The sequence below is a fragment of the Cephus cinctus genome, unplaced genomic scaffold, assembly GCF_000341935.2.
Source record: "Cephus cinctus unplaced genomic scaffold, Ccin1 Ccin1_scaffold0325, whole genome shotgun sequence".
NCBI classification, from domain to species: Eukaryota; Metazoa; Arthropoda; class Insecta; order Hymenoptera; family Cephidae; genus Cephus; species Cephus cinctus.
Window position 1 is genome coordinate 85,394 of NW_014333024.1, and position 19,950 is coordinate 105,343.

Below are 19,950 nucleotides of genomic sequence, written 5' to 3' on the forward strand. Positions count from 1 at the left end.
TGAGGTCCAATTTGGTGACGACTTGAAGATTCCAGCCTTGGCCACTATTTTGCACTTCCTGTATTTTCGATTGCGGACTAATTCTTCACTTGTTACGAATAGACCAATACACGAATTTCCGCGAATTTTAGATAACGCCTTCGTGATGCACTTATTCAAATGTATCAATTCATTACGTCACACTTTTTTTCGTAAATGAAGGTAAAGGATTAAAAGTATAGAAAGAGACGTTTCGCGACGCACTACGTCACACTTTTTTTTCGTAAATGAAGGTAAAGGATAAAGAGTATAGAAAGAGATGGCATGAAATGGGCTGAAGGCCCGAGGCGAAGAGCCTCAAAGAAATGATTTTGAGGATACTGATAGGGAATGGTTGTTACAGACATGACACTTGACCGGGGACAAGCGCGATGGACCGGATTAAGCAGGCTAGGGTGCGAAATACACGCTATCGGGCCCAACCCCTACGGACAGCGGAGGTCCGGCTAACAGATACCGAAGTAACAGCGGACTGCTGTGACGCAAGAGCTTAAAGGGCCGCGAAGCGGCTTCCGACCTTCGACAGACTTTGGTCGCGGACACAAAGCATTGACAAACATGAGTACATGCAAAGACCCTGTACCTGCTACGCACTAATATTGAATTTAAAAGAAAACTATGAAGGTACAAACGATGGAACGCAGTAGAGATATACTAGAGACTATATTCTTTCGAAGGGGATTGATTAGAAAGAGGTACAAACGATATTTTCTTGAAGAACTTCAAAAATTGGTGTCTGAGCGTTGTACATGCTACGCACTTAACTAGAATTTCTATAGTTCTTGATAGGTTTTAACAATAGTTCTGCTACGTAACATCGTTAAAATATCTATTAAGGATACTAGTCGCACCATATGCTTCAGTGCAGGTATGCATAAGGAGCTGGCTTTCAGTGTTGTTTTCAGGTTGTGTTTCAAACAGTTCCGGAATAATTCTCTCTAGTACTCAATGTTGGGACCATAGTTCCGCTTGGAACTATTGTTAAATAATGATGGAAGCTAGCACCGCATCGCTGCACTCCTTAACACAGGCAGGCATAAGGTGCTGGCTTGTGTCTTAGTAAATCTTATCGAGCTTACACTGTACATTTGAATTTAAGATTACAAAAAAAAAGATTTGGCCAATATCTGATAAGCGGCCTCTTTCTAAGGGTTGCTCTGGGATTCAGTTGTAAGTTGTGGAGAATCTCTGCGCGCCAGGCTACCCGTTCATCTCTGCTCTGGTACCAGTTTATGCTCCATCTCGATATTTCTATATCTATGGTTCAATATACTAGACAGAAAATACTTTGGCAGATTTAAGAACATACTGGCACATCTCCTCATTGGAGGAGTCAGCCATAAGGAAAGAAAGGAAGGATTTAAGAACATTTTTAAGATAACCGTTAATCCTACCAATGAAATTGGACAAGTTAGACAAAATATAAAGTTGTACGAAATTTGAATGTATTGCACTATAGAAGCTGATACAGGAAATTATTGAACTGACGCGGACGACGTTGGGATTGATATCGAAGTCTGACAACTGTCAAATGATTATCGTATTCGCAGGGTAGCCGTGTACCGTTAAAATGGCAGCAGAAATCAAGCCCGCCTCAGGCGTAAATCCAGACAGGTTCAGTACTAGTCGCAAACCAATATTGCTGTCGAAATTGGAAGGCTGTAATGACGATGTTAACGCTGCTGTTATCATACCAAGGGAGGAAGGTGTCATAAGCGTTTGTGATGACAGGTACGCTGTTCAGTATTTTTATATTTGAACATTACCTTAGAGACGCAATTTCGTCAAAAGCCTTAATGTTAGACAATAGTGGAAATGTGACTAAGGTGAAAAATGATATTATTATAAATCTATACATTAATGATGATTTTATAGATATTAAGGCGCTTAAGTTGTGTGGTGTGTCACTGAACAATAGTAAGAGAATACTCTTAATTCCATAGATCCATTCCATGTATCAGAACTTTAACAAGACAGGAATATGTTGAGATAAAATAATTCTTTGCTCCTCTATTTGATGGACTTTTTTTATCTGCTCTATTTATTGATAACAATAATATTTTTACTTTTCACATAATATTCGTTTCAGGATTTATAATGAGACTTTGTTTTCAGGACAATCAGAGTTTGGCTGAAACGTGACTCTGGTCAGTATTGGCCTAGTGTGTGTCAATATATGGTCGCAGGAGTTACGGCTATGGACTATTGTGTCGAAACCAGACAACTTTTTGTTGGTCTAGAAAATGGAAACATAAATGTATGTATCCTATTTAATTTTATATTGTTCTTAAATATTAAATATATACATTTCCTTTTATATAGGAGTTCATCCTCGAACAAGATTATAATCGTATGACGCTAATGCGTGAATATCTTGCTCATCAAGCTAGGGTCACTGGCATTATTTTTGCTCTTAACTGTGAATGGGTTTTGAGCATTGCAAGGGATAAACTTTTTCAATTTTATTGCACCGATTCAGGCAGCAAGCTTGGCACTTTTCAAACAGATGCTTGGTACACTGCACTGCAGTATCCTTTTGAGAAATCTTATTCCAAAAAATCTGTATATATGTGCACATACTAAATTACTATTATCATTTTGTGATTGACCTTAACACGTGCAGATTTGATGCCCAATCAAAACATGCCTTTGTTGGAGACTACTCCGGACAGATTGCCATGCTTAAGTTAGACAGCACTGGCGTTACTTTCATCACAACGTTAAAAGCTCACAGTGGTAGCATTCGAACTTTAGCCTGGGATTCCGAGAAACAGCTTCTGTTTTCAGGAAGCTTTGATCAGAGTATCATTGTCTGGGACATTGGAGGCCGCCAAGGCACAGCGTACGAGCTGCAAGGTCACCAGTAAGCATTTTAACTTAGTCTGTATAGCATAATAATTATCAATTTATTTAAGTTAAACATTTTTTCAGTAACAAAGTGACAGCCCTTTGCTATGCAAATAATGAACGAATTCTTTTATCTGGTGGCGAAGATGGCGTCATTGTATGCTGGAACATGACTGCGAACAGAAAAGAGACTGCAGTTTGGGAGGAGTCTGACACATGCCAGGTATTAATCATTATTGAATTACGAAGTAACAGAAATATAGTAATTCATTTTACAGTCATGTGGTCGCCCCTTCTTTTGGAATATTAAAGCCATGATGGATCAACGTCAACTTGGTTTAAGGCAACATCATTGTCGCAACTGTGGTCATGCACTTTGTGCCAGGTGTACCTCTCATCGCATTCCAATTCCTACGATGGGATTTGAATTTGAAGTTCGTGTTTGTGATCCGTGCCACATTCAATTAAAAGCTGCAAAGTAAGTACTATTTTTTTTATTAAAAATTGAATATTATTCAACCAAAACGCACCAGTGTCATTCAACAGCCTATTACTCTGCTGGACAAAACAAAAAATTCCTACGTTCTCATTAAATATTTATAACATCGAAACGCGAAGATTACAAAATTTATATGAACTACGGTAAATTTGAATTTCAAGCCAAACTTCTCTGGCCTCGTTTCACGACGCGAAGCATAGCATCGTTGGAATGGACCTGGATGCACCGCGACGCAGGTTGCTGACCATCGGCCAGGATCGAGTTATTAAAATTTGGGATATCACTGCACTCCTCCAATAAAATACTCCCTCTTTTTCATATAGAGACATCTCCTGTCCAGGCTATACCTTAATTTTTCAACTTTCAAGAAGAAACGTATGGTGCAGAGAAAGAAAGATGTAGCTTACGTCGAATAATCATGGTATAAAGCGAAGAAAAAAAGAGCATACACTACTCAGAGCCTATTTTTGTGATCGTCTTATTAGATCAAGATCATCTGATCATGGCTTTATATATCTTGAAAAGGTGCTCTGTAAGAATGCTTTTTAAATAAATGAGAAATCAATGAGAAGCCAGGCGGAGATGCCCGCAGAGACAAATCATTTGTCCCTTTAAATAAAAAGCAATGATCACAAGTACAGTACCAATGTAAAGCTATTTTTTTCTCAATAACATAAATATTAAGGATATATTAATACTGATTTTTCAAATATTTCTGACACCGTTCTTCTACTAACCGTAGTTCATAGTTTTCTATATAAAAAACTTCTCAAGTGGTCTGTGCCGTCTGGTTTCGTTTCTCACTATATTATTTTCACGAACGTTCTCCTGGATAGTAATATGGTATTTTAAAAGTGTACGTGTTAACCATCAATATGAAGTTCGATAAGTTCCTACGTCCTCAAGGACTTCGAAACGAGAATCGAAAGTATCTCTTTATTTTACCAAAAAGCACGTCCACAGGAACATTCGTGCTCTGGATAGCCATTGCAAAGCCAAATTAACTGTTTCAAATAATGTAGTAGAACTGATCATACAGTTACCCTGTTTATACTGTCAGCGATCGTTGACTTGTGAATCGTTTAATGAAAATTATTAATCATTCCTCGCTATTGGGGACTCATCGATCGTTGACAGTCCTCTTCTGGGCAACATGACGAGACTAGCTCGGATACATTGTTTCCTAAGCCTTAGTCGTCTTATTCGTTACGTTTAATAATTGTTTTGTATCGTATGAGATTTTACCGTGGGTACAGAGTAATTAATCAAAAAGTTTGTCAACCGATTAATATATTATATGTGCACGGTAGCCTCTGTTAATTTGTTGCTATCGATTGTCAAGGGGCTCGGACACTCTTAATTTTCGCTTTATTTTCCCTTTCCTTTTATCTCTCTCACTCGGACATAAAAGCGACATTATATATATTTTATTCTTTAATACGTAATTCGAGATTATCATGTACATAAGGGTTCAAATGCGCATGGAACACATGGATTTATTTTCATTAAATATTTTCAAATTGTATTATAATTTGCTACACGAAGCTGTAGAATTGTTTTCTTCATTTATTATTTTTCCTATTTTTTTTTCACATATTCGACCAAATTTTGCGAAATATATTATTTCGACTCTTACAAGTTTCCTCATAAGCTCCATGTCGCTATACTTCACCAAATTTAAAATGTGAGAAAATAATCGGGATCGATGTAAATGTATTTGTTACTGTAGAGTTAATGAATTGTGTATAAAAAAAGGGAAAAAAGCTATTAAATATATTTGTGTTAACTCAAGATTGTTAACAAGATCAAATTTGATAATATTCAAGTATCTATGCGATTAAATATATTGTGTCATACTCTGCGTGCGGAGTTTTGGTAGTGACGAAAATATATTTTCCATTGTAAACGCCTACCTATCGTTCTCATTAAAAGAAAAAAGAATGTACACTCACACAATCAACGTTAGACATATCAAATCAAGTAGATAAGATAGCGTTACATGATCCATACCGGTATCACGTTGCACGTATACAACAGGTCGTAGCCACTTTAACAAAAGTCGGTAATATAAGACCCACACTCATCCCATTAAATGTAAACATTTTCATGTAACATGTTCCAAAGTTACAACAACAAAAATGCATTAAAACAATTACTGAACGAGAGTTGTCATAATCGCTAGACAAATCATCGATATATTTATGAAATTGAATTACAACTATGTCGGTAACTACAAAGACATTCTATACTCACTAGATAAAACAGGTTATCCAAGAAGCAACAGTATCCAGGATGATCACAGGTATGTAACAGGTGTCTCAATGTATTTGCTGTTATCTAAATAGAAGTGCGACACGGAGTAGCCAAACCTGGTTCGAATCTCATATCGCGTAGTAAAGCGGACCGAAGTGAAGTGGTTAAAGTTTCGAGAAGGAGACAAGTGGAGTGGATTGGTTTGGTATTGAATCCGGCGTGGCGTGAAGCAGAGTAGAGTGACGCCAGTCGCAGGCTATCCCTTTATCCGGACGGTAGAGGTATGTACCTGGGTACCTCGTTGTGTTTCTAGCCGTTCTTCTACCACCTCTACCTGGCACGCCCGATCCGAACCGAAACTCCCCGAGTGGACGTGTTAATGTGCCGGTCACCGTGGCCCGTCCGCTGGAACCGAGTTTTTTCGAGTTTCGAGCGCCAACACAGTTTTCCTGGCCATCCGAACGATCGGCATGGCCATCGACTTTTGAGCGAGTGCAGTGTGTGTCTCATATGGAGCCAGCTTAGGACTTTTAGCTGTTCCTGCTGCTGCTGTTGCTGCTGCCGTTCCTGCCCGCCCGTCTTTCTCCTTACTCGCACAAGGTACGTCCTCGTACGCCTTTACTCTCTAGAGTCTACCTAGCGTACCTGTACGACGTCTAGACTGCGAAGGTGTACGTGTCGTTTTTGCTTCCTTCATAGAACTTTTTATGTGACAGGTTTTTTTTTCATAAACCTATCTGCGTAACGAAGAGATATGAAAAGTGTTGCATGACTCTCGCTTAACCTTGGTGAGTGCGGAAAACCAGTAACCGGTGTTCTTGTCGTTCCGTGAATATTCCAGTGCTGTAGTGGGCAGAGTTTTGCGAAAACTCAAGATTGCTTAAAGGATTCCCGCGACGCTCTCTTGCTTGTGTTACGAAACGTGCAAAGTCCGCACGCTGATTTTCTCGAGAAATTCTTTAAGATTGCTGTAAATCGAATCGTCTTTACGGTGCATGACAACGGGCGTTGCTTGATCGTCCGTTAAAGACTCGCCTAGCCTCACCTTGCTATTACGCCTTCTGCCACTGACCGTTCTCCAGATATTTTCAAAGTCAATGACTGCGACTACGGCAAGTTCACGGGAAACCGTGCGATGCCCGCCTTTCCGCAACGCGATACTTCATGCTCAGATTCACGCATGGATATGTTTCCTTTAGACTCTCATTATTCTTTATATTTTTCGCCTTTCCTTTTCCTCTTTCGCGATAGACGAGAACGAGGAATATTGATGGTACAGTCAGTAGCGTGGAATGTCAAGAGAAGCTAAGAAAATTCTTGGCTGCGAGATCATCTGTCGGACGGATCTAAAAAGAATGCATAATTATCAAAACCTGTTCTTTGAAAGAGACAAGTAAGGGTGCTTGGATTTCGTTCAGGATAGTGTTGTGTATCTTTTTTTGGTCTGCAATCTAAATAAATATTGCGATACCATTGATTTATACCGGTAATAGGGTCAACGATACAGATAACGTTTCATCTTTGATTATATATACGATCTTGTGATAAACGCGACTACTCTTTGCCTAAAAAATCCAATTACAATGAACAGAAACCGATTGATATCCGATTCAATTACAATCGGATTTAATCTGGGCAATCGCAGGCATTTGTATTTCGATTCAAAAAAAAATCGGAATAAATTAATTGATCGTGTCTAATGTGACTATTAGTGATAAACCCAATAAATTTTTTTATTGGAATTAATGGAATCTCATTCGTTCGAATATATTTTTTTTTACCAGCCTTATCACTGAATATGACAAGAAGAAAAGTCGTGTGAATTTTCAAGTCTTCATTTAGATCATCTTTTTTGTATATCCACAATCGCATCGTACAAAACAGTATGTGAAATAATGTACAAGAACTTTTGTCATATTCATAACTATTTATTATTAAATAGTTTCTTTAAATATAAAATTTTTCATACAATTTCACTTGATTCCGTTATAATTTTTCTATTTTACGTGAACAATTCTCTATTTATAATTTCACTACTATTTTTATCCAATTACTAGAGTCTAGACTCCTGACAATTTTTGTACAACTTACAACCGCTGCTCGTCACTAATTCGATTAACGAGTTTCATGGCTTCTTCGAGGAATCAATAATGTCAGAAATCGATCTCCTTAATGCCATACTTCTCTCAGTATTCTCTATCATCCCCCTCTGTACCTCTTTTCACGAGGCCGGAGGTTGGTAGCACAAACAACCTAACCCACTTTGCAAACAGGTTTACGCTGCTCCTACTATAACGGTGATCGGTCAGAGATTACCTTCTTAGCTGTGGTATTCAACGCGCTTGATAATAGAGAGACGGAATGCAATTTTAATCAATGGATCCGGTAATTAAGTGAACGCGCGCTTGCTGCTTACTATTTTCACACTGATTTTCTTCTTTCCTACCCCTTGTTTACCATTTCTTTATGTGTCTGCACGATTACTGGCTTTTTGCATTTTTGTCGTTTTACTTCTACTGCCAGAGCGACAGTGGTGACATCCTACGTTATTTTTTGTATTAATTTTTATTTCAGGTGGCGGGCCGGCAACCGCGTTTTGAGAAATGGTTATCGTCACTCGGGTGAGTCGCTTACTTTGAAAATCCTCATTAAGACCTTCGACGCTCTCTGTCGCTTTCCCCGAACGCGGGAATCTGTTACGAGTGAAAATGCAACGTAAACAAATACGGAACAACGTCTAGTCTTCAGCCGTCTACTGTCTACCGTGTATCTACATACGTGCATACTGCATAATTCATACGGCGTGTAGCTTTTTTAGTAAATGCGGATACCGATTGCGATTCCTGCAATTCCGTTCTTTCATTCATTGAAAACATGGACTAGCGTTTCTAATTAGCGAACGAAATCTAAGCAGGTCGTAAGACTTTTCCTCGCTTAATTAATCCCTTGAAATTTGTAGAAAAAGTAAGTGGAACACCTAGGCTCGACTGTAGAACTTTGTGTCAGTGTATACGTGACTGTGAGTAACCTATAGAAAGAATTCAGAAAATGAATGCCACTAAAAACTTTTTTTTTTTTTTTAAATTTTACTACAAAATTCCTATCGGCATATGCTAAATACATATGACCATAAATTTTATTATTCTATACTAATGTCAGAACAACCTACGCACACGTGTCTCAAATCTTTTAAACAGTCATCGCAATTATTAAATAATAGCATCTCTTTTCTTTCGCCACTCTCTTTCACGTGGAGAAGAATACTCGTGCACCGGATTTCCGTGCAATGGATAGACTTATCTTAATGAATCCATGCGTACCGACCAAGGCGGAAGAGTATACAGAGCAACGAATGTGAAATAATAAGTAAATTGTATCACTGTCCAACTTTGTAAAACGAAGCGATCGATTTTCACTTCCGGTTCAATTAGCTCTCCCTCCCCATTTTTCCGGTTGGTCAGCATTCGCCGCGTAAGAAAGACTCGTGCCTAATAGGGACCCAGCCCAGTAACCCAAATGCCTTGTTAGGAACGTTATATTATTGCTTACCGACTATAATATCTTTGAAAATAATACAATACGTCAACGTCCACGGTAGTGCCACTACAAAAATGTAAAATAAGAGAATATATACTCTAGAAAAAGAACCATTTCAATTCTTAATGCATAAAAAACATACCTCCTTCGTTTTGAGGTTAGCGGAGCTGTCAATTGCCACGAAGAATTCTCTTTTTCATTGGATTTCTAACAGCGTAGACTTGTATTTTTAAATTATCTTTACACGTTCTGACAGTCATTAACATATTCCACGCCGTAACCGGAGTCCGTGACACCTGCTCTACGCCATTGCAAACAGTAAATCCTTGGAAGCGTAACGGGACACGCATGACCGATGTTCATTTGAACTTTAGCATCGATTCGATGACACTTCCGTTTTCTTGTCGTGACTATTCTTATTTTTCATCACCTCGTCATCTTATTTAATTAAACAACAAGCTTGTTACGTACTACCGTACGTAACCTCTAAACTTGGTAAATCGTTATGGGTTATGTGTTCGGAATAGAAAGAAAGTCGAAATATTACTCGACCCTTAGAACCAAAGAGCGGAAGAGCTCTTCCGATGTTCCGGTAACTGAACAATTAGAACGTACAAATATCCACGGTGTGTGTATACCTTTACGTACGTGTGCACGTGTATATAACGGCAGCACTTGTATATATATTTATTTCGATGTATTCGGACAGTTCACGCTTACCGCTCGAAACGTATATAAATGCCATTAAATTATTTGCAATCTATTGTCTTTCATTTTGTTATATTTTTTCCTTGTTGTCTTATTGCACATGAATTTTTATACCAAACTGTACGACGTTGCGAACGGTTATTTTTCTTGGGATATTCTAAGAAACTTACAGAAATGCATTGTTCGAGGAAGATTATCGCGATGACGTAATCGTTGCTCCATTTTTCCATTGTTATTATCAACAATATCTGTATACCGAGAAATATTTAAGGATTGAGTAAGCACAGTTGTACTTTATATATCCTTAACTCGTTACTCCGACGCAACATCGGTGATGTAATTTGTCAATAAAGAACACCTGGATGACAGCGTGAAATTCGTAGCTTTTAAAGAAATGAAGAAAAGACGCCTCGAAATAATATTATCGAGAATCTTTCGAAACATATGAGATATCAATGATTTCCGTAACTAACCTCAAAACTGGCGAAAGATTTATTACCGTGGAATTTGATTGTACTGGTTCGTTGTTTATCAGATATGCCACGTGTAGACGTAGGTATTTTACTGTAGAGGTACTGGGCAGGAAATTAGAAAAAAGATATCAACCAGCGAATACCGAGAGCGTGAGAGGTAATTTTTCTTAATCAAGAAAATGACGTCGCGACAATGCTGAGAGAGGAGAAGCTTGGATGCTGGGTGTAGGGAAAGTATGGAAAGAGGATAATTTATATATTCCTTGTTTTTTTTTTTTAGGGGGATTACATATGGATCGAACCTATATCGGGAAGAGAATTTGACGTTGCTATAGGTGCCCGTGTTATATCTGCGGAAGGTAGACGAATACAAGTTAAGGACGACGATAATAAGGTGAGAATCATAAAAATGATATATACGTGTGTATAAAAGTCAAAAAAATGTAAAATTTTCTCACGTTTCTTATTCCCCGTTTACCCAGGAGCAATGGCTTACGCCAGAAAGAAGAATAAAAGCCATGCACGCAACTTCGGTGCAGGGAGTGGAGGATATGATCAGCCTCGGGGATTTACACGAGGCTGGCATTTTGCGAAACCTCTTGATACGCTACAACGAGAATCTCATCTATGTAAGTGTGTTATTTTTTTTATCTTTCTTTCTTTTTAAAAGAGAAATTAGAAGGATTTGTCCTTGCGCTCTTTTATGATTCTTGGAAGATTCTACGTCGTGTGTGCTTTTATATGCTATGTATGATAATTGTTGAATTTAAAAAAAAATTGTAATCGTTCCATTCTAGACCTACACGGGTTCTATACTCGTCGCCGTAAATCCGTATCAGATCCTACCGATTTACACTGCTGAGCAGATAAAGCTTTATAAAGATCGTAAGATTGGTGAGTTGCCACCTCATATATTTGCCATTGGGGATAATAGTTATGCTCACATGAAACGTTATGGACAGGATCAATGTATTGTTATAAGGTATGTTTTTTTTTTTATGAGGATTTTGGAATTTTTTTATATGATTTTTTCAGAATTAATGTTTAATAAATATTTATAGTGGGGAGAGTGGTGCTGGAAAGACGGAGAGTACTAAATTGATTTTACAATATTTGGCCGCCATCAGTGGAAAGCATTCCTGGATCGAACAGCAAATTTTGGAAGCCAATCCTATCCTTGAGGGTAAATGAGAAATAATTTTTTTTTATTCTTTAGTGGGCTTTTTTTTTTCTTATATTTGTAGTCTTCAATTTTTCTTTTAGCCTTCGGCAATGCCAAGACTGTGAGAAATGACAATTCCTCTCGATTTGGGAAATACATTGATATACATTTTAATGAGCATGGCGTCATCGAGGGCGCTAAGATCGAACAGTACCTGTTGGAAAAGTCACGTATCGTTTCTCAAAGTTTTGATGAGAGAAATTATCATGTATTTTATTGTATGCTCGCGGGTCTCTCGAGAGACGAAAAGCATAAACTCGAATTGGAGGACGCTTCTAATTACAAATATCTTACAGGAGTAAGAGACGTTATTTATTTTGGATTTTTAGTATTTTTGTTATTTTTTTTACTTTTCACATTTACAATATCCACGAGGTGCTTCACGAAGATTTTTTTTACAAGGGTGGCAGTATCACCTGCGAGGGCAGGGACGATGCTGCGGAATTTGCAGACATACGCTCGGCCATGAAAGTCTTGCTGTTTTCGGACTCTGAAATTTGGGAAATTCTAAAATTGCTCGCGGCTCTGTTGCATATGGGAAATATTAAGTACAAAGCTACTGTAGTGGGTAAGTATGCTAAAGCATGCAAATCGTCTGCACTGAAATAATCCATAATACTTATTGATTAGTGATGATCATTTAATTTTTTGTATTCTTTCAGATAATTTAGACGCCACTGAAATTCCAGAGCAGACAAACGTAAAGAGGGTTGCTCATTTGTTAGGGGTTCCTGTACAATCCCTGGTGGATGCGTTAACGCGCAGAACAATTTTTGCACATGGCGAGACAGTGGTTAGTGAAAAAAAATTTGGGAAATAATGATACTTTGATAAATTTTTTAAGTATTTTTTAAATAAAAAAAAATATTTTCTCTTTAATGTAGGTATCAACGTTATCCAGAGATCAGTCAGTTGACATTCGTGACGCGTTCGTCAAAGGAATTTATGGGCGATTATTTGTTCACATAGTGAAAAAAATCAACGAGGCAATTTACAGGCCAAAAAATATCTCCCGCAGTGCAATAGGAGTCCTTGATATTTTTGGTTTTGAAAATTTCAATCACAACAGCTTCGAGCAATTTTGCATCAACTACGCGAACGAGAATTTACAGCAATTTTTTGTTCAGCACATATTCAAACTGGAACAGGAGGAGTATAATCACGAGGGAATAAATTGGCAGCACATTGAATTCGTTGACAATCAAGATGCTTTAGATCTAATAGCTATTAAACAACTAAACATAATGGCGCTAATCGACGAGGAATCAAAGTTTCCAAAAGTATGTTTTATTATCTCAGCATCCATTTAACTTTTTTTATACACCTTCGTACCTCACTTTATTATATTGTATTATTAAATATTTTAATAGGGCACGGATCAAACCATGTTGGCTAAGATACACAAAACTCATGGAACTCATAGAAATTATTTAAAACCAAAATCTGACATAAACACCTCATTTGGCCTGAATCATTTTGCCGGCGTCGTGTTCTATGACACGAGAAGCTTTTTGGAGAAGAATCGGGACACTTTTAGTGCTGATCTGCTTCAGTTAATTCATATCTCGGCCAACAAGTTCTTGCAAACTTGTTTCGTTGAGGATATTAGTATGGGATCTGAGACAAGAAAACGAGCGCCGACTTTGTCCACCCAGTTTAAAAAATCCTTGGACTCCTTGATGAGGACATTGTGCAACTGCCAGCCGTTTTTCATTCGTTGTATAAAGCCGAACGAATACAAGAAACCTATGGTAAGCGAAGAAGAAATAAAGGAAAATTTTTAAAAATATAGAATTAAACATTCGCAATTTATTTCCAGATGTTCGATAGAGGACTTTGTTGCCGTCAACTTAGATACTCTGGAATGATGGAAACCATAAGAATTCGTAGAGCAGGATATCCCATAAGACATTCCTTCCCTGAGTTTGTAGAAAGATATAGATTTTTAATTACAGGAATACCGCCGTCCCATAAAGTAAGATTTTTGTATGAAATTTTTTTTTCATACTGCTTCATAGAGATTTATTTCGATAAATATATTTTACATATCATCTTATAGACTGATTGTCGAGCTGCAACATCGCGAATTTGTCATTCTGTTCTTGGCCGATCAGATTATCAATTGGGACACACAAAAGTTTTTTTGAAGGATGCGCATGATTTGTTTCTCGAGCAAGAACGAGATCGAGTTCTTACCAGAAAAATATTGATTCTTCAACGCAATATTCGTGGTTGGGTTTACAGAAGAAGATTTTTAAGAATGCGCGCCGCCGCTATTAAAATTCAGAAATATTGGCGCGGTTTTGCACAGCGACAGAGATACAAACGAATGAGAATCGGATATATGAGATTACAAGCTTTAATACGCTCTCGTGTTCTCTCGCACAGATTTAGACATCTTAGAGGGCACATTGTAGGTCTTCAGGCACGTGCAAGGGGCCACCTGGTCCGAAGAATGTATCGCAAAAAAATGTGGGCCATAGTGAAGATTCAGGCACACGTCAGACGGCTTATAGCTCAACGAAGATACAAGAAAAGTAAATACGAATATCGTCTTCATATCGAAGCGTTACGACTCAGAAAGAAAGAAGAACGAGAACTCAAGGATCAAGGAAATAAAAGAGCGAAAGAGATTGCTGAGCAGAATTATAGGGTATATCGAATTTGTTGAGAACATTTAACAATTTGAAAATTTCTTGTGTTTAATTGATGTTTTATCAATTTATAGGAAAGAATGCAAGAGCTGGAAAGAAAAGAAATCGAATTGGAATTGGAGGATAGACGACGAATGGAAATCAAAAAGAATTTAATTAACGATGCTGCTAAAAAGCAAGATGAACCTGTAGACGATAGTAAACTGGTAGAAGCGATGTTTGATTTCCTACCAGATTCTAGTAGCGAAGCTCCAACACCCGCCAGGGAAACATCAGTCTTTAATGTATGATAATCAGTTAATGAAAACATTTTTCGGTGCAGCAAGTTTTATACCAATTCTCCAACAGGATCTACCGGCCCCAAAAGCGGATCAACAAGAAATCATCAGTCCAATGCAAACGGCCTCAGAAGACGAAGAGGATCTTTCAGAATTCAAGTTTCAAAAATTCGCAGCCACATATTTCCAAGGGAACATAACACATCAATATTCTCGGAAGCCGCTTAAACATCCTTTACTTCCTTTGCACACTCAAGGGGATCAATTGGTTAGTATTACGAAAAAAAATGAATTAGCGAACCAACGAAAATCAAAATATCTTCTTTTTAAATCATAGGCAGCACAAGCACTCTGGATCACCATACTTAGATTTACAGGAGACCTACCGGAACCCCGTTATCACACAATGGACCGTGACACCACTTCTGTCATGTCTAAAGTGACAGCTACACTGGGCCGTAATTTTATACGCAGCAAAGAATTCCAAGAAGCACAATTGATGGGAATGGATCCTGTAAGTAATAGAATGGATAAAGAATGGATCCAGAGTAATAATTATATGTATAGTAAAAGGCTCGTGATACCAATTCGTGATTCTAAAAAAAAAACTGTTACGACTATACCAAGTGTATCATCCATGACGATCCTTGGCTCATCGCTCTGACCGTTGTTTTTCGTCTTAGGAAACTTTCCTGAAGCAGAAACCACGCTCGATCCGGCACAAATTGGTGTCGCTAACATTAAAACGAAAAAACAAATTGGGCGAAGACGTCCGACGGAAACTTCAGGAAGACGAATACACAGCAGACAGTTACCAGTCCTGGTTGGAAGCGAGACCGACATCTAACCTGGAGAAACTCCACTTCATAATTGGTCACGGCATACTCCGTGCAGAATTGCGAGACGAAATTTATTGTCAGATTTGCAAACAACTGTCGAACAACCCGTCAAAGTCTTCGCACGCTCGTGGTTGGATTCTACTTTCACTCTGTGTCGGGTGTTTTGCGCCTTCTGAAAAATTTGTCAACTACCTACGTGCCTTCATCAGGGAAGGTCCACCTGGTTACGCGCCATACTGTGAGGACAGACTCAAGAGAACCTTTAATAACGGTACAAGAAATCAACCACCCAGTTGGTTGGAACTTCAGGCAACGAAGTCTAAGAAGCCTATAATGCTTCCCATAACGTTCATGGATGGAAATACAAAAACCTTATTGGCGGATTCTGCCACTACTGCTCGTGAATTATGTAATCAGTTATCTGATAAGATTTCACTAAGAGATCAATTTGGTTTTTCATTGTATATTGCACTCTTCGACAAAGTCTCCTCGTTGGGTAGTGGTGGTGATCACGTTATGGATGCTATTTCACAATGCGAACAATACGCTAAAGAACAAGGAGCTCAGGAACGTAACGCACCTTGGAGATTGTTTTTCAGGAAGGAAATATTTGCACCATGGCACGAACCGACGGAGGACCAAGTCGCTACCAATTTAATTTATCAGCAGGTAGTGCGTGGTGTTAAATTCGGAGAGTACCGTTGTGACAAAGAGGAAGATCTTGCTATGATAGCTGCACAACAATATTATATCGAATATCACATAGATATGAATGTCGATCGACTTTTTACGCTTCTGCCAAATTATATTCCTGATTATTGTCTCACTGGTATCGACAAGGCCATTGAAAGATGGGGACATCTCGTTTTACAAGCTTACAGAAAGGTGCGATTACATTCTTAGCGAGCTTCAATGATATTTAGAATAATCTTAACCACTTTCATTGAAACATATTTCTCTTGCAGAGTTATTATTTAAAGGAAAAAGTACCTGCGTTACGTGTCAAGGAGGATATCGTTGGATATGCTAAATTCAAGTGGCCCCTACTCTTCTCCAGGTTTTACGAAGCTTACAGGAATTCTGGACCAAATCTTCCCAAGAATGATGTCATCATTGCTGTTAATTGGACCGGTGTCTACGTAGTCGACGATCAGGAACAGGTGCTTCTAGAGTTGTCCTTCCCCGAAATCACCACCGTATCTAGTCAAAAGTGAGTTCGAATATATTTATATCATTTATTTCCTTATTATATGATGTCATCATCGTTAATTTAATTTTAGAACAAACAAGATGTTCACGCAGACATTCAGTTTGTCGACGGTGCGTGGCGAGGAGTTCACGTTCCAGAGCCCGAACGCTGAAGATATCCGGGACCTGGTGGTGTACTTCCTTGAAGGACTTAAGAAACGTAGCAAGTTCGTTATAGCGTTGCAGGATTACAAGGCGCCTGGGGAAGGATCCTCTTTCGTCAGCTTCCAAAAAGGAGATCTTATTATTCTGGACGATGAGAGTACCGGTGAAACCGTACTGAACTCAGGATGGTGTGTAGGAATATGTGACAGAACCGGTGACAAAGGTGACTTCCCTGCAGAGACTGTCTATGTTTTACCATCCCTTACGAAACCTCCCAATGATATTTTGGTAAATAAAAATCCTAATATTTTTCATAATCTTTTGTTTTTCCTATGCGACTCTACAATGCTTTCGATTTTTACAGGCATTGTTCAGCATCGAGGGTGCAGAAAATGGACGTAGACTATATCCTCAGCAAACAAATGGAGTTGAATCTCGTGACAAGCCTCATACGCTTTTGGAATATGCAATAGATCATTTCAGAACTCCACCCAAGAGAACAATGTCAAAAGCTTTGACATTAACAACAGCCAGGCGTGGCCACGGTGATGAGCTGTGGCGTCATTCAAGAGACCCGATAAAACAACCACTGCTCAAGAAATTGACTTCTAAAGAAGAATTGGCCGAAGAAGCCTGTTTTGCCTTTAACGCAATTCTCAAGTATATGGGAGATCTTCCCACTAAGAGACCACGTGTGGGCAATGAATATACTGATCATATATTTGACGGACCCTTAAAAAATGAGATTCTGAGAGATGAGATATATTGTCAAATTATGAAGCAACTGACAGACAATAGAAATCGTCTTAGCGAGGAACGGGGTTGGGAATTAATGTGGCTGGCTACAGGACTATTTACGTGCAGTCAGAGTCTTTTAAAGGAATTGACTTTGTTTCTCAGAACAAGACGCCATCCGATATCTCAGGATTCGTTGCAGAGACTTCAAAAGACTCTACGAAATGGGCAGCGAAAATATCCTCCACATCAGGTCGAGGTTGAAGCCATTCAGCACAAAACTACTCAGATATTCCATAAGGTTTACTTCCCGGACGACACGGACGAGGCCTTTGAAGTTGATTCGTCTACCAGAGCTAAAGATTTTTGCCAAAATATTGCACAAAGATTGAATCTTCGCTCGGGAGAAGGTTTCAGTCTGTTTGTCAAGATTGCTGATAAAGTTATTTCTGTCCCTGAAGGAGACTTCTTTTTTGATTTTGTGAGACATCTCACAGATTGGATTAGAAAAGCTCGTCCGTCCAGAGATGGTACATATTTTAACGACTTTTGTTGTGGTCATATTCCTTTAAAACGTATAATCATCATTTTTCTTGTTATGCAATTAGGAGTTGCGCCACAATTTACTTATCAAGTTTTCTTCATGAAAAAGTTGTGGACCAATACGGTGCCTGGAAAGGACAGAAATGCTGATCTTATATTCCACTTCCATCAGGAGCTACCGAAATTACTTAGAGGTTTATTTTCCTAATTATAACAGGATATTCTGGGAACGGTCATTCTACTTTATCTGTGGTTTAGAGATACGATAACGCTTAAAATGGTTTTCTAACGAGACTCCTATTTCAGGATATCACAAATGCACTAAAGAGGAAGCTTCGAGATTGGCTGCTTTGGTCTACAGAGTTCGTTTCGGGGAGAGTAAACAAGAATTACAAGCTATTCCGTAAGTAATCAATTAGCCATATTCCATTACCCTCATTATATCTTACAAATCATTTCAGTCAAATGCTCAAAGAATTGGTACCAGCTGACCTGGTAAAGATTCAAAGTTCCAACGATTGGAAACGCTCAATAATAGCTGCCTATAATCAAGATGCTGGTACGATTCTATCTTATATCTTTTAATTATATAATTTGATCAATTGTAAAATTAACGCCTTGTACATCTCTTCAGGGATGAGTCCAGAAGATGCAAAAATAACATTCTTAAAGATCGTTTACCGCTGGCCAACGTTTGGATCAGCGTTTTTCGAAGTAAAGCAAAGTACGGAACCAAATTACCCAGAATTATTATTAATTGCCATTAATAAACACGGTGTGAGTCTCATTCATCCTCTAACAAAGGTAAGAGTATCTTTAATTACATGAATAATCGAAAAAACTATATATACGATAAACATTCTAAATATGCTTTTTCTATTTTCAGGATATATTAGTAACCCATCCATTTACAAGAATCTCTAATTGGTCGTCCGGCAATACATATTTTCACATGACGATCGGTAATCTGGTACGCGGTTCTAAGCTGTTGTGTGAAACATCACTGGGATACAAAATGGACGATCTTCTCACGTCATACATATCCCTAATGCTGACGAATATGAACAAGCAGCGCACAATAAGGATAAAATAGAGAATGGTCGACACATCTTCAAGAGCACTTGAGACGATGATGAAGCTCCAAGATTTTTGTAAGATATTCGTGAACGGAATTAATAAATATTGAAAAAGAGTTCATTGCTCGTGACGAAGCTTTCACGGAATAACTTAATCCGTCCAGTGGCATGAAGGATGTAATTAATTATTACTATTAGTTCAGAATTTACTGCTGTGAATAATAAAGATTACCGTATTTGCCATCGCGGCTATATGAATGTTAATTGTGGGTAAATTCCCATGGAATATATACCATCATAAACAATAGGGTTCGTTTCAAGAAAGCCATCTCGCACCGATCTTATCATACTTCCGCTTTGAATTCGTTTTATGTTAGATTAAAATTTTTTTATCGAATTCCTCAAGTCTCATAAGACAGTTTTCATGTTTGTAAGAGCAGGGTAATGCGTTAATTAATTGGGATGCTACACAATTAGGGGGTACTCCGAAAATAATATATTTCACATATGTATTGAAATATCATATATATTTCTCTTATCATTGCCATAAATAGTGCTATTAATTATGCCAGTATATCTACAGTTCACTGATCTTCAGGATGCCAGCATTAAGATTTCTTCTCCTGAAATATGCTCGTCGGCAAAAAAAACTTGCCATTTGCATATACATATATATATATAATATGTATATATCTATAGTATATATCTACACGTTACCGTACAGTATAAAAATCATTGTTTACCATTTGGATTTTTTCTAACTTGTAACCTAATACGCGTGGAAATTGTTCGTGATTGCTCATTCGGACGTTACGCATTATTCTTCTAATTTTTTTTATACACACGACTTATAAAACACGAGCTTATTCCTATCCAGCCTTCGAGCTTCACAAA

General features: G+C 38.1%; 2 protein-coding genes across 6 annotated transcripts; both read left to right on the top strand.

The window, feature by feature from the left end:
* The first annotated feature begins 1,602 nt into the window (after nt 1-1,602).
* On the top strand, nt 1,603-5,295 carry LOC107266545 (WD repeat and FYVE domain-containing protein 2). Of its 2 annotated transcripts, none has more exons than XM_015737162.2 (7): nt 1,603-1,770; nt 2,155-2,296; nt 2,362-2,567; nt 2,663-2,902; nt 2,971-3,109; nt 3,165-3,364; nt 3,547-5,295. In XM_015737162.2, the coding sequence occupies exons 1-7, from the start codon at nt 1,610-1,612 to the stop codon at nt 3,683-3,685; spliced, it is 1,227 nt and encodes a 408-aa protein (XP_015592648.1). In that variant the 5' UTR covers nt 1,603-1,609; the 3' UTR covers nt 3,686-5,295. The 2 variants fall into 2 exon arrangements, with proteins under 2 accessions (XP_015592648.1, XP_024939560.1); XM_025083792.1 differs by having other exon boundaries at nt 1,742-1,865; nt 3,547-3,878.
* A 487-nt stretch (nt 5,296-5,782) lies between these two features.
* LOC107266541 (myosin-VIIa) lies at nt 5,783-19,308 on the top strand. Of its 4 annotated transcripts, none has more exons than XM_015737155.2 (25): nt 5,784-6,238; nt 8,213-8,259; nt 10,637-10,750; nt 10,839-10,985; nt 11,154-11,338; nt 11,418-11,539; nt 11,620-11,876; nt 11,981-12,146; nt 12,241-12,371; nt 12,463-12,858; nt 12,949-13,329; nt 13,398-13,553; nt 13,638-14,231; nt 14,307-14,516; nt 14,581-14,778; nt 14,848-15,024; nt 15,194-16,234; nt 16,315-16,559; nt 16,630-16,990; nt 17,067-17,967; nt 18,046-18,174; nt 18,287-18,383; nt 18,442-18,539; nt 18,615-18,784; nt 18,867-19,308. In XM_015737155.2, exons 2-25 carry the CDS (start codon nt 8,242-8,244, stop codon nt 19,071-19,073), a joined length of 6,501 nt encoding a protein of 2,166 aa, XP_015592641.1. In that variant the 5' UTR covers nt 5,784-6,238; nt 8,213-8,241; the 3' UTR covers nt 19,074-19,308. The 4 variants fall into 4 exon arrangements, with proteins under 4 accessions (XP_024939549.1, XP_015592641.1, XP_024939548.1 ...); XM_025083780.1 differs by lacking the exon at nt 5,784-6,238 and adding an exon at nt 6,283-6,426; XM_025083781.1 differs by lacking the exon at nt 18,442-18,539 and having other exon boundaries at nt 5,783-6,238.
* Nucleotides 19,309-19,950: the final 642 nt, after the last annotated feature.

Coding starts and splice junctions, on each gene's coding strand:
- LOC107266545 (XM_015737162.2), top strand. CDS start 1,610: ATGGCAGCAGAAATCAAGCCCGCCTCAGGCGTAAATCCAGACAGGTTC. Junction 2,297..2,361: donor TAGAAAATGGAAACATAAAT/GTATGTATCCTA, acceptor CCTTTTATATAG/GAGTTCATCCTCGAACAAGA. Junction 2,568..2,662: donor GCTTGGTACACTGCACTGCA/GTATCCTTTTGA, acceptor TAACACGTGCAG/ATTTGATGCCCAATCAAAAC.
- LOC107266541 (XM_015737155.2), top strand. Junction 14,232..14,306: donor TTGCTGAGCAGAATTATAGG/GTATATCGAATT, acceptor ATCAATTTATAG/GAAAGAATGCAAGAGCTGGA. Junction 15,025..15,193: donor AATTGATGGGAATGGATCCT/GTAAGTAATAGA, acceptor TTTTCGTCTTAG/GAAACTTTCCTGAAGCAGAA.